We start from the raw sequence: 15,339 nt of genomic DNA on the forward strand, positions 1-15,339 counted from the left end.
AATAATTCAAGTCAAACTTTAGAACGCCTTAACTCTCCTTGCACCACGATAAGTAGTAGAGTCTACTTCAAATCCATTAATGCCAACATGTGGACATGTTTTGTATCTTCTACAGACTGATTGGGAGATGAGTCTCTCTCCCTCTCTCTCTATATATACTCTACCTTCAAAATAATATATAGAGAGAGAACACACACACATAGAGTATTTATATATACAACCTCTCTCTATGAGTATATATAGAGAGTACTTATTCTCTCTATGAGGACACACACACATAGCCTCTCTCTACGTGGACACACACATGTACACTCTCTTTCTATATGTGTGTGTGTATACACACACTCTCTCTCTATATCTCTCTCTTGTATATTGCTAGGGTAAATGCCTCAATTAAAAGATAGATCCAACTCTTGAGACAGGAGGGCCCCCAATAATAAACATAAAACTTCTCCAATTTCAAATGCGGAGATGGGGTTGTAGTTAGCAGCATACAATCGTGTCGTGCCTCTATTTGTTGTGTGATGGTTTTGATCTTGGCTTGTTGCTTTTGTTACTAGTTACCCACATGTGAGGTTCTCCAGTAGAACCCATTTTTGTTACACAATTTTTTTGCAAAACACTGTTGCATTTTCTTTGCTCTCCAACATGGATGACATCGTTTTCTCGTACTAGTAGTGCTGCTTGACAACTTCTATTTGTGTCCCTTCTCGCAAAAAATGGTCAAGAACTCCTCACACATAATCCGCTGCATTTCATTATCTTTAAATCAAGACATCTATCTTATATATGTATATATAGAGAAAAAAGAGTGTATACACACACACACACACACACACACACACACACACACACACACACACACACACACACACACACATATATATATCTTGGTTGACAAAGCAAGTTCTTCCTCTCTCAACCAATGACGATGTGCATCTAAGGGTGTGTTTAGACTGCTCCCGAGCCCAAGCTATCTTTTAGCTTAGCTAGGCAAGTGTGGTTCACACAAGAGACAAACAATAATAAAAATATATTTTGGTGCTCAAATGACAACCAATAGGATTGGGGCTCATGGTTAGAGCCCTTGTCTTTCATGAGTGGGGTTCAAGTTCCAGATCTCTCCACGTTCGGCGCTGAAAAGGTGGACAAGCTCTTGTAGTCCTGGGGTAAGAGGCCGTCCGTTTCGTGGTAGGTTCGAAAACCAAGCATTTTTTTATTCGTCCAACTGTTTTTCACCACGCAAGACTGACGCTCATAGTTTCTCTACTTGGGCGGGTAGTCTCAACCGAGCGTAATGGTTAACTTTCACCTTGTATGGAAAGTCATGGTGGAGGCAATTGGTGGGGAGAGTGTCATGTCCTCCGACCCTATACAATCCTTTTGGTGGTGGACTACATTTTCCAATTGCAAAATATCTCTGTAGCCTATCTTCACCATAACACAAAAGACAATGTTGCGGAGGAGAGAGAATAATAGGAAAACACCAACCCCGCAGGAAATTGACCTGCGAAAGGCTCTTCAATTTTTAAACGTGCCATGCATTCATCGATGTACAAGAGAGAGTGAGAGTCGAGACTCAGTGAATGAGAGCACAGCATTAAATGAGGCGCAGGCGACAATGGGTCCTGCTCTCTCTCTCTCTCTCTCTCCAAGCAGGTATTGCCGATTGGGTCTCTCTCTGTCTCTCTCCAAGCAGGGTTCCGGAGAGACTCCTGGTCTCTTCTGAGTGAGTCCTCTCTTCTCAATTCTTTAGAGATGGCTCCGCCTTGAAATCGCCAGCTAATTTAACATGATCTGCCAGCTACTACGAAGAGCCGTCCCCCGATTCCCCGTTATTACTAGTATTGTGTGCTATCCAATTTTGAATACGTCGATACTCTCTTGCGGCCCACCCTCCAGCCGAGTCCTACGATCGGGGCGCTCTCTCTCTCTCTCTCACACACACACACATGTTCACATACACACAACTTGACACAAGCAGGTCGATCAGCTATCTGGTCTCGCCCCCATAACCACCTCCACATCTGGCGGCTAAAGCCATCTGTGGCTTTGCCTCAATAATCTCGCCAGACGCATTTAGTGCTGCGAAGAGCTACCCTTCTTGTTGCGCTTCTTTTCGTTTGTGTGTGTGTGTGTACATTCTTTTGATCTCATACATTGTCCTACCGCCGTCTTGTCTGCTCTGTTTTCCGTTTCCTCTTCTTCACTCGTTATCGCTGAACCAAGCTCTTGCTAGCTGAGTACATAGCTATCTCATGTTTATGGGGCTGCAAGGGGCATGGAGTTTCTCAAGCTATCATGAAAAATGGACCCTTTTGGTGCTCTCTCTCCTCTGCTTTTCTGCTCTATGGTGGGAGGCTAAATCCGACACATCCAGCGACGATGGTGAGTCTTCTTAATTGTTACGGACTGTCTTTTCCAGTTTGCTTGTTTGGGTATGGCTTAGTCCAAAGGTAATCTCCAGGAAGGCCTTGAATCGATGGTCAATATGAGGTTAAGGCAAATGAACACAGGAGCAGCACAGGACTATTTGTCCGCTCTCTTTGTACCTGATTTCTTGTGTTGCACTAGTATTAGTGACTAAGTTCATGCGATCCAATAACAAACTGTATGGGATGAACGATGGGCCGATTTCAACAGGTTCTCCGACTGAAGGAACAGAAAAAATGATGCGTATAGACTAGAGGCAACATGGCATAGCTGAAAGTCAATCAAGGAGGAGCGGCACTCGGATCAATTGCGCTAGTTTGCCCCTTCTGATGAGAGCATTGCGATTTGCAGGAATGATTTGTGCTAGTTTTGCACCTTCTGATGAGAGATTGCAACTTGCACAAGTGGCCGGAGATTGAAGATTGAATACAGGGCTGCTTTGCAAGGCAGGTCGATTGTATTTGATGGTGGGTGGGCAATGGTCTACCCAACATCAGTGTCTAGCTGAAAGGGTTTTCAATCTGCTTGCTTCTCGCGAGCATTGAAATCCTTTGTAAACAAGGGCCAACATTGCCTTCATTAAGGATCAGAATGATGGTGGCATAAGGCATTGTGATGCAGACTCCATGGATTGTATGATGCCCTTAGCTGGCAGTTTGATAGCTAATTTGATGCAAAACCTCTCAAAGTCTCACAATTGATGCTTGACTTTATTGATAGTATCAATTAAGTTAATTGGCACTGTTGGGATTCCTCTTGTTTATGCGGATTACAGTGGAATCTCAGCCGTCATGTACTACAGAAGTTACTCATAAATGATGTTGGTTGGGTGTGTGTAGTCAATGCCTTGCGTGCCCTACTCGACTCATGGGGACAAAAGGCCGTCTCTACTTTGCAATGGACAGGGAACAATCCCTGTGGTTCGCGACGATGGACGGGTATTAGCTGCGATGATTCGTCTCCACAAAGGGTTATTTCATTGTAAGTGAGATAACCTCTTCAATTTAATCAAATCCAGACAATTGTATTCAAAACCATGAACCCTGTATTGGGCTATGTTTGCAGAGAGCTTCCTGGGCTTGGTTTAGTGGGTGATCTCCCTTCTGATATAAGTCTCTTGAGTGAATTGGCCACATTGTAAGAACCTTATTTTTGACACGCTTTTCTCTCTTAAATTAAGCCGGATAAAACTAACTTGCTAGTGCCAAATGTTTCACAGGGACTTGTCTTACAACAACTTAACTGGTTCTATCCCAAGTCAGATAGGGCAGCTTGCTCACTTAAGTGCACTGTAAGAAAACATGTATGCCTTTTTGACTGTCGTAGCACATTGTCTGCGGTTAACCGTGTGTGGTATTAACTTGTGCAGGTATCTACAATTTAATTATTTTAATGGGAAAATACCACCGGAGATTGGACAGCTGAAAAATTTAAGCACTCTGTATGCCTCTGTTTGCTTAGTAAATTTTGTAGTGATTGTTTTTCTGGCATGGTTTGTTAAAGCAACGTAAATGCCCATCGGTCAGATCTTTGAATGGGAACTTTCTAACTGGCGGGATTCCGAATGAGATTGGACTGCTGGAGAACTTGTACTGGCTAGATCTTGCTCAAAACCAGCTTAGTGGTCCACTCCCTTACTCTTCAGATGAAAAGAGTGATGTGAATGCTGGCCTTGATAATCTGACAAAAGCTGGACACTTGTATTCATCTGACCTTTATGTCTCTCTCCCTGTTTTAGTGCAATGCCTCTATGCAGTTGTAATTAATGAGTTTGTTTGATTTTTTTTTTTTGGGTCAGCCACTTGAATAACAATGGCTTCTCAGGAGCAATTCCAGTATCCATTTGCCATTCAGGCATGAGTTTGGTTCACCTGTAAGTAGCCATAGTTTATTGTGTTAATTCATGTGTATGCAGCATGCATCCTATTTCTAGAATTGCTATGCATATAGCAACTACTGAAGTAGGATACAAGCACCAAAATTTGCATTCTGTTGCTCAGATGTTTTCGAGACCTCAGATCGTTTTGAGCTCAAAGTGTTTGTAGATTGCCAATTCTTGTGGTTTGATATGGGTCTATTGTTGTTGGCTAGGATCCTTGATTCCAATCGATTGACTGGATTTATTCCAGGAGAACTTGGACAATGTGACAATTTACTTATAATGTGAGTATTAAGCTTTGTAGACAGCTTTAAAGCTGTGGTTATAATGGTTTCTTGCATCTTTAGTGTGATATTTTGCATCACCCCTTTCTTTTATTGGCAGGAAACTCAACCACAATCAACTGCAAGGTGCAGTTCCTGACGAGATTGGTCAGCTCATCAATATTACCGAACTGTAAGACATATAGAGAAGCCCATGTCTGGATGATCTATTTTTTAGCTCTCAATTTGACACCCACACATGCCTGAATCTGTGATGGGGTCTCATGCAGGCAACTTAATGACAATCAGCTTGTCGGTCCCTTACCCAACTTATCAAATCTGACAAATTTGGGTCTTTTGTAAGTAACCTCAAGCTTTTATTACCTACAAGTTGACAATTATTCATGTGCTTGATTGTGAAGTTATGTGTGTGTATATCAGGGAGCTCAGCAATAATTTAATCGATGAGGATTTTCCTCCTTGGATGTCATCTCTGGAAAGTCTGACCGATCTGTAAGACACTTGTAACTGCCAACTAATTGCTTCCATTGCAGGCTTTTTTGGTTGTTAACTTGTTGTTTGTGGTATTTATTCGTAGGAGTATGAATAGCTCATCTATAAAGGGTCAGATTCCGCCATCTTTCTTTGCGTTACCTGCTTTAAGTGCTGTGTAAGTACACCACTAAGGAAGATCTCTTGGATTCTCATGGGGTTTTCCTTGTTAGTGAGGTTTGAAGGTTGGGGATTGCAGGAAACTGGCAAATAATCATATCAATGGGACATTAGACATAAGCAGAGCTACTCATCAGCTTTTGCTGGTGTCTATGGAGAAAAACAATATCGAATTGGTTACGGCTGGAACTTACAGTGAAGTCCTGCGGTATGATCGTGTCATAAAACTGATTGCATAGCAGAATTCATAAGAACAAGGTGGATACAAACTGATGATATGTTACGGCTTATGGTGGATGATGCAGACTGCAGGGTAACCCGGTATGTGATAAGGAAAATCTTCTTTCTGAAAAGGTCTGTTCTGATGATTCGTCGCTCTCTACACCAACATCATATGGAACAAACACCTGCTCCAATACTTGTCCCTCAGGATATCAAGTAAACCCGGCTCAGTGCACATGTGCAGTCCCTTACCAAGGCATCCTTACCTACCGAGCACCCACGTTCTTATCACTCACCAATGATTCTATTGTCCCAGTGCTTGCTGCAGCTCTTGCAGAACGTCTGTCGGTTGAGCAGAAGCAGGTTGTAATTCCATCTGCTGCCTTCAATGCCCAAAATCAGCTGCTTGTTGTTATTGCAATATTTCCAAGTGGCACAGCGATTCGATGGGATCGGGATGATGTGTTACGAATGGCAACGATTCTAGGCAAAGATGGTGTGTCCCCTCCTGGATTTGGACCTCCCATGTTCCAGCAATATTCAGCGGACTACACCGGTAAGATATTTATGTGAGGTGCCCTACATTGTATTCAAGCTTCAAGGGAACAATCTGAGAGTGAGTTTTTTCCCAGTACAAGTGAGCACCGAAGGGAGCGGACTGAGTACCGGTGCAAAGATTGGTATAATTGCTGGTTCAGCAGCGTTGGTGTTGATTGTCCTTACTGTGATTTGCTTTGCTTGCTTGCAAAAGCGCAGGGCAGATAAAGCAGTGGAGTTAAGCAAGCCTTTTGGTAAGATTATGACCTAATATTTACTTTACAAATATACTCTTTGTTTTTTACTTGAACTTATTGATTTTGCATTTCTATGCCTCAAGGTCCGTTATGGGTTTTTCTAAGACTCAAACTACTCCTTGATTTTCCGTTTCCTCCTCTCCCCCATGTAGGCTATCATGGGTTTTAAAATGTCGGGGAGTAATTCAAGGATTCAATAAGTACATGGAGTATGTAGATAAAAGAGGAATTTTTTTTTTCATATTTGACTTTGGTAGGATAAATATTTTGAGTTTCATTTTGTTAAGTACTTATAGTCTTGCTTACTGAATCTCGTGCTTCTCATATCTCTCTTCTTTGTAAAAGCGTTTTTAATGTGATTTTCTGATATGGGTTTATGTATTTATTTTGAATTACTGTGATAGGTTCATTATCTAGGACTGGTTACCTGAACTTGTAAATTTGTCTGCATTATGTTGTAAAATTTTATAATTTATATTCCTTCCCTCCATGTGGAGCTGATATTTTACACTCTTCGTAGCTTCTTGGGGAGCAGGTGGGGCAGAAAGCGGTAGCATGCCGAAACTGAAAGGGGCTCGCTTTTTCCCTTATGCCGAGCTAAAGAAAGCAACAAACAATTTCAGTGAAAGCAATGAGATTGGATCAGGAGGCTATGGCAAGGTTCGCTCAAATTGTCCGTGAGTCACTACAAGCTCTCTATTTTCTATTAAGAAGGATACCGCTTCAGATGGTTTGTTTGCATCTGTCAGGTTTACCGAGGTATTCTCTCTAGTGGGGAGCAAGTTGCAATAAAAAGAGCTCAAGGGAATTCTATGCAGGGAGCCTCAGAGTTCAAAACTGAAATTGAGCTCTTGTCTCGTGTGCACCACAAGAACGTTGTAGGCTTAGTGGGATTTTGCATTGAGCAGGGAGAGCAAATGCTAGTATATGAGTACATGGCAGGCGGAAGTCTCAGAGATTGCCTTACAGGTATCTTTAAATGTATTTGTGGTTTTGTCCAATGATGCTGGTGGTATGTGAAAGTCATGAATGGTATGGTGGAATGCTGACATACATGTGCTTAACTTCCAATTCTTGTTCTGCTTTAAGGAACATATTTCTGTAGAGCTCATTATATGCTTTTGGTTTGGAAGCTAAGGCAATAGCATGAACATTGATAACTGTATCAAGCACCACTCAAAAGCATCGAAATTCTTGCCCAAATAGTCATCAAAACAAACAATGGATTTCTACCTGCAGGACGCTCGGGCGTGAAACTTGAGTGGCGCAGGCGACTGATGATTGCTCTAGGTTCTGCAAGGGGAATCACGTATCTGCACGAGCTGGTCACTCCTCCCATTATTCACAGGGATATCAAATCAACAAATATACTGCTTGATGAGAAGAAAATAGCCAAGGTGGGAGACTTTGGGTTGTCAAAGATAGGTCCTGGAGAGGGTTCTGGAAAGCAGCATGTGTCAACACAAGTGAAAGGAACTCTGGTATGCTCTTGGTTGTGTTAATGAGCTTGTGGATCTTTCAGTGCAAATAAGTTTTTGAAGTCTTTCAAGTTGCTCATTAGATAATTGAGGAAGTTACCATAATACCCCTTTATTTTGTGGAATTCCCAAAACATCCCCAAAATATATATAACTCCCAAAATTGGATTGTTGCCAGTTCTTGCATAGTTTCTTCTTTTTCAAGATGCTGACCTATCTTCACGTGCCTTAAAACAAGAAGTTTCAACCCAAATAGCGGCAATCGTGTGTATGAAAAATGAACAATCTCATCCTATGGTCCTCTATTGATCTTATCAGCTTCAATCAGGAGGACCAGTCTTCGTATGAAAAGTTGCAAAAAATGTCTTGAGAGATGTTTGCGAAATTGACAAGGGGTATTATGGAAATTTTTGCAAAACTTGCCGAATATGAAGTATTCTGAGGGGTATTTTGGGGAATTTCACTATTTTCAGGGGCTTACTGGTAATTTTACTTAGATATTTCTATAACTCAATTTGCCTTCTTTTGCAGGGGTATCTTGATCCTGAGTATTACATATCACAGCAGCTTACAGAGAAGAGTGACGTGTATAGCTATGGTGTTGTGCTACTGGAACTGCTTACGGCCAGAGCTCCTATCGAGCATGGAAAGTATGTAGTGAAAGAGGTGAAGACGGCCATTGACAGGGGCGGGCTGAGCGCTCTACGCTCAATGTTGGATCCAAGGTTAAGGGATGAGGAGTTACTGGAGCTGAACTCATTTGTGCGCATTGCATTGTCATGTGTGGAGGATGCGGCTTCGAGTCGCCCTTCAATGGGAGAAGTGGTGAAGCAACTCGAGGAGTTAGTGGGGCATGATTATCCTGAATCTGGCTCTTCCAACATTGATGTGCTGCCGAAAGGGCACCCGATTCGCAACCCTTATGGATCGGACTCTGATTTTGTGCATACCTCCAGGGACTCCTCAGATCCCTCTTTCCCCAACAGTGCAAGTAACGTTGCCCCCTCTTTTGGGTCCAGATGATTTCTCACGGGTCTTTTTAGGTAGGTTTTCTGCTAACCCTGCTTTCTTGCATAATTCTTGTACCTGAAGATTTTTGTTGCTGTTTTTTTTTTAACCTCAGTATGTGGGTGGGCAGGTTTTCTTGCTTGAAATTGAGTGTTTTGGGGGGGATGTTCATTTTACCTGAATTATTACTTGTTTGAGCTCTGTTTCTGTGCTCATTATGTAGGTGTGCATGCTTTCTTGCTTGAAAGTGAGTGTTTGCACACATATCCGACTTGGGATGTTGATTTCATCTGAAGTAATGCTCGTGTGCGCTCTTGCATATCATGCACGTACTTGTCGTCGCAAATTTCATTCATTGTAGTGTGGACATTGGATCAATGCAGTGTGCAATGTGAATGTGCCTGGGGCTCCAACTCCTCAAGAAACCCTGTGGCTTGGGCCTGAAGCACACTATGCTTCAAAGAAGTGAGAGTATTCAGTAAAACCAATGACCAATATGATGCACGTACTTGTCGTTGCAAATTTCATTCATTCTAGTGTGGACATTGGATCAATGCAGTGTGCAATGTGAATGTGCCTCCTCAAGAAACCCTGCGGCTTGGGCCTGAAGCACATTATGCTTCAAACAAGTGAGAGTACTCAGTAAAACCAATGAACAATGCATCTAACCTGCTGGCTCCTACCTATCGCAGATACCGGATGCAGACATACACATTCATGCACCCCTCCTTGTCATTGTCGAGAATGTGTGTGTGTGTGTGTGTGTGTTTTTGGGGGGTAGGGGGGCATTGGACACTTGCATTGCCCCATTTCCCGAATGTTGTGTGTTGTATCTCTATATCCGGTCGTATATTTTTAAGGGGGCCTCTGTTTTGACCTTTCCAGGGTGTTTTATCTGCACAGGTATATGATGCTTTTGTTGGAACTTCCTTATGGAGTGTAGCTGGGCAAGGTCAGCTGTGTACAATACTAGGATGGGATATTCATGAGTGATGTTTTCTCTTGATTAATATAGAATGATTTATTTTTTGAATTATTGGATGTAGTTGATTTCCCCCCCCCCCCCTCCCCCCCAGAAAAAACCAATTTTAGGATGGGATGTGCATGAGCGATGTTTTTTCTGATTAATCAGACTATAGAATGATTCATCTGCTAAATTACTGGATGTAGTGGATCTTTCTCTCTCTCTCTCTCTCTCTCTCTCTCTCTGAGCTGCATGAAGCTCTTTGAGCTTCATGGAGAAACATTACAAGCTGCTGCATTTAATCTCCTGTACTCTACATGTTTTGGCGACAGGGATTGAGTTCAAGACCTCACGAAAGCGTATAAGACCGCTACCAATTGGGCTTCTCTCTCTCTCTCTCTCTCTCTCTCTCTTTCTCTCTCTCGGTCTCTTGGGATAGTTTCCTACGACGCTAAAATTCTCTTCTTCTTCTCCTTCTCTCTCTCTCTCTCTCTCTCTCTCTCTCTCTCTCTCTCTCTCATCATCATCATCATCATCATCATCAGGGCAGCCGAGGTCACAGCGATCACAAGCTGCTATGGCTCCGGCCGGCCTCTGTTACTTGTATGGAGAAGCAGTGGAGCAAAGGACACATCGATGAAAGCAAAGCACAAGATGCAAACTTTCTGAGCGGAGGATGCAAATGATTGATTAAGGTTGAATTGAACGTCATGAGGGAGGAGATGGAAACAGCCGCGAATATGTATGCGCACATGAGGAATGCCGTGCAAGAAGATTTGCTAGGTGAATTTAGATATAAGTTATACACATCAAGGAAGGGGGAACTGCAAGCTATTTTGAGAGTAGAGGAATTATGGTGCCAAAGAAATTGGCTGATGCACATATTGTAAAAGTGTTTTAAATGAAGTAGGATGGCTTGATTGAAGGCCTCAAGGGTGAACATGCCGTATGTAGAAGGCATTTTATGCAAGTGAGATGACTCAAGATGTTTTATCGGTCATCGACAAGAAGAGATAGAATAGTTGGTCATATGTGTAGGCTTTGAAGGTGTGGATTGATGTCAAATGCATGAGGAAACACTAAATGGATAGACGTGGTGAAAAAGAAAAAATCTCGCCATTCAGCTCCTCCTAGTCATAAGTGATATATCGGAGAAGAAGAATGTGAACTTTGAATGTACGGGTTGTGGGATGGTAGGACGAGTCTATGAGAAGATGCATTGGCTTATGGTGGCACAAGAACACGTGCCCTTAGAAATATGCAAAGTAGGGAAGGGTGTATCAAAAGAGAGATTGCATATTAGAGATTTGGTGATTTGGAAAGAATTCAAGATTTCTCTCATATTGACATGCCTTGAAGTGCAAGAACGTAGTTTGAGAGGAAGATCTAGCTCATACACGTTGGTGCAGACACACATTGTCGACCGAGGGACATGCAAAAAACAGGTACATGAGGGTTAGCGGGTGGATGGCATAGTGCCTAAGCAGCTGCTTGATGCAAGGTACAACAAGCATGGTTGGCCTCCATCCAATAGTACCATGGTGTATGCAAAATGCTTGCTCATGTTTGGGGAGTTCAAGTCTCTCTAGGTGCTTGAAGACCAATGCCTATTATCTTCAATTGGACATTATGATAAGTGGTCTTGGCTTCAAAATAGATGGTCTAGATTAACCAATCCACGGTTTTATGTGCTTGAGTTCAAGAATATTATAGCTCGACGATCGGGAGCTATTGCAGAGAAGTATACTAAGTAGCTATCTTGTGGTACTAATCATCAATGAGGAGTTCGGGGTAGGCAGTTGTGTGTGAAGTAAAGCTAAGCAAGGGCTTTTTAAAAGGTTAAAGTTGGATTCAACATGCCAAAAAAGAAATGAGTACATTTGCAGTCGAAGGGTGGCGCCACTTGAGTCAAGGGGTCGTTTGAGTAAGTGACACGGCCCTTAGAGCTTGTACATAGTGATGCATGCGGCCCCATGCCAACTCAATCTCTTGGTGGCACATCTTATATTGTGATTTCGGTGCATCTAAAGTTGGTCGATGTTATGAAGTGTGCAAGGCATAGCCGCGTGTGTTTACATGTACATGTTGAAGTAGCGAAGCAAGTATGAAGGTCAACGGCACGCTAAGGGCATCGAATTTGTATGCTTTGTGGTTTTTGGGGTTGAGGTACCTTGCTATGATGTCTGTGAAAGGTGGTTGGTCAAAGTGTTTGAAATGAAAAAAATAGAGGCTCCATAGGTGGCCCTCAAAGTTCTCTTTGCGGTTGTCTAGAAGGCTCATCAATCGAAGCTACGGAGTGTAGGTAATTGAAAAACTCCGTCGGATTGTTTAATTACAGACGGTTGGTTAGCGTGAATGTGAGTGCATGGCCTAGAGTGCTTGACTTATGGTGCATGGCAATATTTTTGGGTCGGCAACTGGAGTTTAGATGGCCAAGTTGTGGGCAATTGAAGTTTGGTCGAGGGCTATTTATATGCTAGTTTGGTCGCCTCGATAAGTGTGCTATTGTGGATTTTCTTGAGCTTGTCAGGGTTTGCAAGGGTAATATGCAACATAAGAAGGTTGCCAGAAGTTACAAGACATCAAACAGAGCTTGAAGTGTAAAGATACACCCCGTTAAAGTTGGTGGATAAGTGCAACGGTGAGCAGACGGATGGGTTTTTGCAATTTTTGGGCGAGTCGTTCGAGGCAGCGGAGAAGTCGAAAGACGGCAAGGTCTTTGGGGTTTGAAGGCATTGTTGTGAAGATTTTGCATGGCTTTATAGAATGGAGATCCGAGTTTGGAGTAGGAAATGAGAGGTTGTCAAAGTGCCATAAAAAAGTGTTTTTCAGGTGAGGTTATGGGAGCTTGGAGGGCAGTTGAACTTGGATGTGCCACGTGGCTATGGATTGGCCCATATGAGCACAGGGGGGGCTAGTAGGCCATACTATATATAGTAGAGTGGGACAAGCTCATTAGTATCCAAGTCAGAGGAAGAGAGACCTCTCCTTGGGCCGGCTATGGCGTTCGCTCTCGGGCGTTGCTTCAGCGCAACACCAGTCATGCTGTGGGCGGCGGTCCTTGGCATTGATCATGGGTGGCGGCGACGAATGTGCTGTTGACGTCATGTAGTGGCGCCATTAGGTGCTGCGCAATGGCGCTTATGACTTGGCCCGAATGGGGTGCATTCTAACGAGGGATGCTTGCTAGCCCCTCCCCTTTTTTGTTGAAGATGAGCGGGCATTTCCTTGAGCCCCAGGCACCGTAAGCCACCCTCTGAAATTAGGGGGCCTTATCCACGTGCGACGATAAGAAAAGCCGAGATCTAAAGGCAGTGCGGCATGCAGGGAATTGGACGCGTGTTTGTAGGAGAAGAGAAGTGCAAAAAAAGGAAGTGTTGCCTTCTATAAGGATGCCCTCTCGACTTTTTTGGATAGTAGTTGTGCAGGATCGAGAGAGGAGAGAAGAAGCATTGTACAATCCTTTTTGGTGGAGAAATCAATTGTCGATTACCCCTATTGTCAATCTACCCGTTCCCCTTTCTCTTCTCCACCGTTTCTGTGCTTGTGTTAGTGTCGGCGGTGTGTGTATGGTTTTTGGACCGTGTGTGGTGGTGCAAAGAAGAAAAAAGGATTGAAGTATTGCGGGTATTGTGCAAGCTCGGATCTCTGAAGGAGTGTATATGCTCATTTGTGTGCAACAAAAGGTGCTTGTTGTGAAAACCGTGTCGTTCTAGAGGTGTTATTGAGTGGATTGGTGTGTTGTGATTATCTTGGGCTATAGAGAGGCAATCTGTGAGTATTTTTGAGTGTGGTCGCTTCCCCCTCTCCATCTTTTGGTGCCCCTGTTGAGGAGCATCTGATTGCTCCTGATTGAAGGTGAAGATAGGGTTTTGGCAATGTTGGATGTGCGGTTTTTGAAGAATAGGTGCTATTAAAGAAAGATATGGTCAGGGTTTTTTGATTTTCTCTAGGGTGGAAGATGCGAAAACTTGTCTATAAGACTACGTATCGTTTCTGCTAGAGAGCAGTTTGTCAAGGAAAGAAGCGCAGTTTAAGTTTTTTTGCTCCTAGTCCATTGATAAAGCAAACAAGTGGTATGATGGATGACGCGATGAAGAAAAGCTGAATTGGGTGATTTTGAAAGCTACCTTTTGATGTAAATATGTGTCGGATATGAAATTGGATGAAGTAAAGTGGAAGCTGGAAGTAAAGCTTGTGTCATGGATGCTTGAGAGTCAGTCGCTTATGACATCACCTGCATCATCGCTGATGTCATCGCTTGTGTTATCGCCTACATCATCGCCTGCATCATTGCTTGTGTCATCGCTTGCATCATTCTCTATGTCATCATTGCTTGCATCGTCAATAGAAGACTCTAGAAGGATCTAGAACATTCTAAAAATATCTAGGAGATTCTAGAAGTTTCTAAAAGCTTGGAGAAGATTCCCCGAGAGAATCTAGAAGTTTCTGGAAATCTTTAGAAAGTTGAATAAGGATCTAGAAGGTTCTATAAGAACTACAAGGATCAAGAAGGTTCTAAAAGATTCTAACCTCCTCAAGAAGAACCTAGAAAGTTTTAACCTCCTCAAGCACTAGTATAAATAGGGGTCTTGGGCCACAAGCCCCTCAATCTTGCCAACACAAGTTGTCAGACTCATGGGAGGTACATCCTCTCCTAGCTCTTGTCTTGTTTTCAATTCTTGTTCTTGTAATCAGTATTAACACAGTCACACACTAAGCGAGTTAATCTCTCAAGCAATAGAATGTGATAACCAATTGTTTGAGAGACGACAAGAGATGCGTCTTGGGACACCATTGCGGTCTGAAACAAAAGTGACACATGAAGGCTACACACCTCAAAAGGGCCATCAATCAAGCATTGAGCCCATGCAAATTGATTCAACATGGTTTTAACCTCTCTCAACCCGAGAAAAGCAAAGGCGACACATTAATGGCTTATGTATGTATTGCGGAGAGCAAGGGCACATTGATCAACGGTATCCAAGGAAGAGAAGGATGAACATTCATGGTACAACGGCCTCAATATGTTCAGAAAACATGGGCGTCCAACCTCAATAGAGATCGGACGGTTGGACAATAGACAGGCAAAAGAAGGACTCTTTCTTCTTGCCGATTCCATTTCAAGTTTTATGCTACCAGTCACGACCTATATGCCAAGTAGGCTCATGGATTGTGAAGCATTACTAGATTCAGGCACAACGGCGTGCTTCATGGATAAATAATTTGCAAAAGAACAAGACGCACCACTTGTGGAGAAGTTTAATCCAACAACTGTAGAAGTCATTGATGGTCGTCCCCTCACTTCCGGGTATGTCAGGTATGAAAATCGCTCCATAGAAGTAATATGAAAGGAGCATGTTTCAAGAATAGCGTTCAATATCATACAAAGCCTAAGTAGTCCAATTGTTATTGGGCTAGAGTGGCTTGAATTACATAATCCTAACATCGATTGGAGGGCTCGGAGAATTGAACTACGGAAAGTCCAAAAGAAAAAGGGAATGCATAACAGGCCTATATATCTTGGAGCCGGTTTCTTATACTTAGAAATGCATATGTATGTTATGAAAAATATTCTCATGCATCTAAAAGTCAATAATTAATCTCTTAGCACTGGTTCCCACTA

The 15,339-nt window shown here is 42.8% G+C and overlaps 1 protein-coding gene across 5 annotated transcripts; it reads left to right on the plus strand.

Moving 5' to 3' along the window:
• The first annotated feature begins 1,561 nt into the window (after window positions 1–1,561).
• On the plus strand, window positions 1,562–9,782 carry LOC147448725 (leucine-rich repeat receptor protein kinase HPCA1-like). Of its 5 annotated transcripts, none has more exons than XM_086521253.1 (20): window positions 1,562–2,388; window positions 3,273–3,414; window positions 3,499–3,570; window positions 3,653–3,724; window positions 3,803–3,874; window positions 3,960–4,133; window positions 4,232–4,306; window positions 4,525–4,596; window positions 4,697–4,768; window positions 4,866–4,934; window positions 5,017–5,088; window positions 5,174–5,245; window positions 5,327–5,455; window positions 5,553–6,025; window positions 6,102–6,260; window positions 6,799–6,923; window positions 7,013–7,232; window positions 7,503–7,744; window positions 8,273–8,784; window positions 9,653–9,782. In XM_086521253.1, the coding sequence occupies exons 1-19, from the start codon at window positions 2,259–2,261 to the stop codon at window positions 8,762–8,764; spliced, it is 2,934 nt and encodes a 977-aa protein (XP_086377379.1). In that variant the 5' UTR covers window positions 1,562–2,258; the 3' UTR covers window positions 8,765–8,784; window positions 9,653–9,782. The 5 variants fall into 5 exon arrangements, with proteins under 5 accessions (XP_086377379.1, XP_086377377.1, XP_086377376.1 ...); XM_086521251.1 differs by having other exon boundaries at window positions 1,564–2,388; window positions 6,784–6,923; window positions 9,635–9,782; XM_086521250.1 differs by lacking the exon at window positions 9,653–9,782 and adding an exon at window positions 9,133–9,626 and having other exon boundaries at window positions 1,564–2,388; window positions 6,784–6,923.
• Window positions 9,783–15,339: the final 5,557 nt, after the last annotated feature.

This window comes from Adiantum capillus-veneris, chromosome 10 (genome assembly GCF_014529385.1).
Source record: "Adiantum capillus-veneris isolate H3 chromosome 10, ASM1452938v2, whole genome shotgun sequence".
NCBI lineage: Eukaryota > Viridiplantae > Streptophyta > Polypodiopsida > Polypodiales > Pteridaceae > Adiantum > Adiantum capillus-veneris.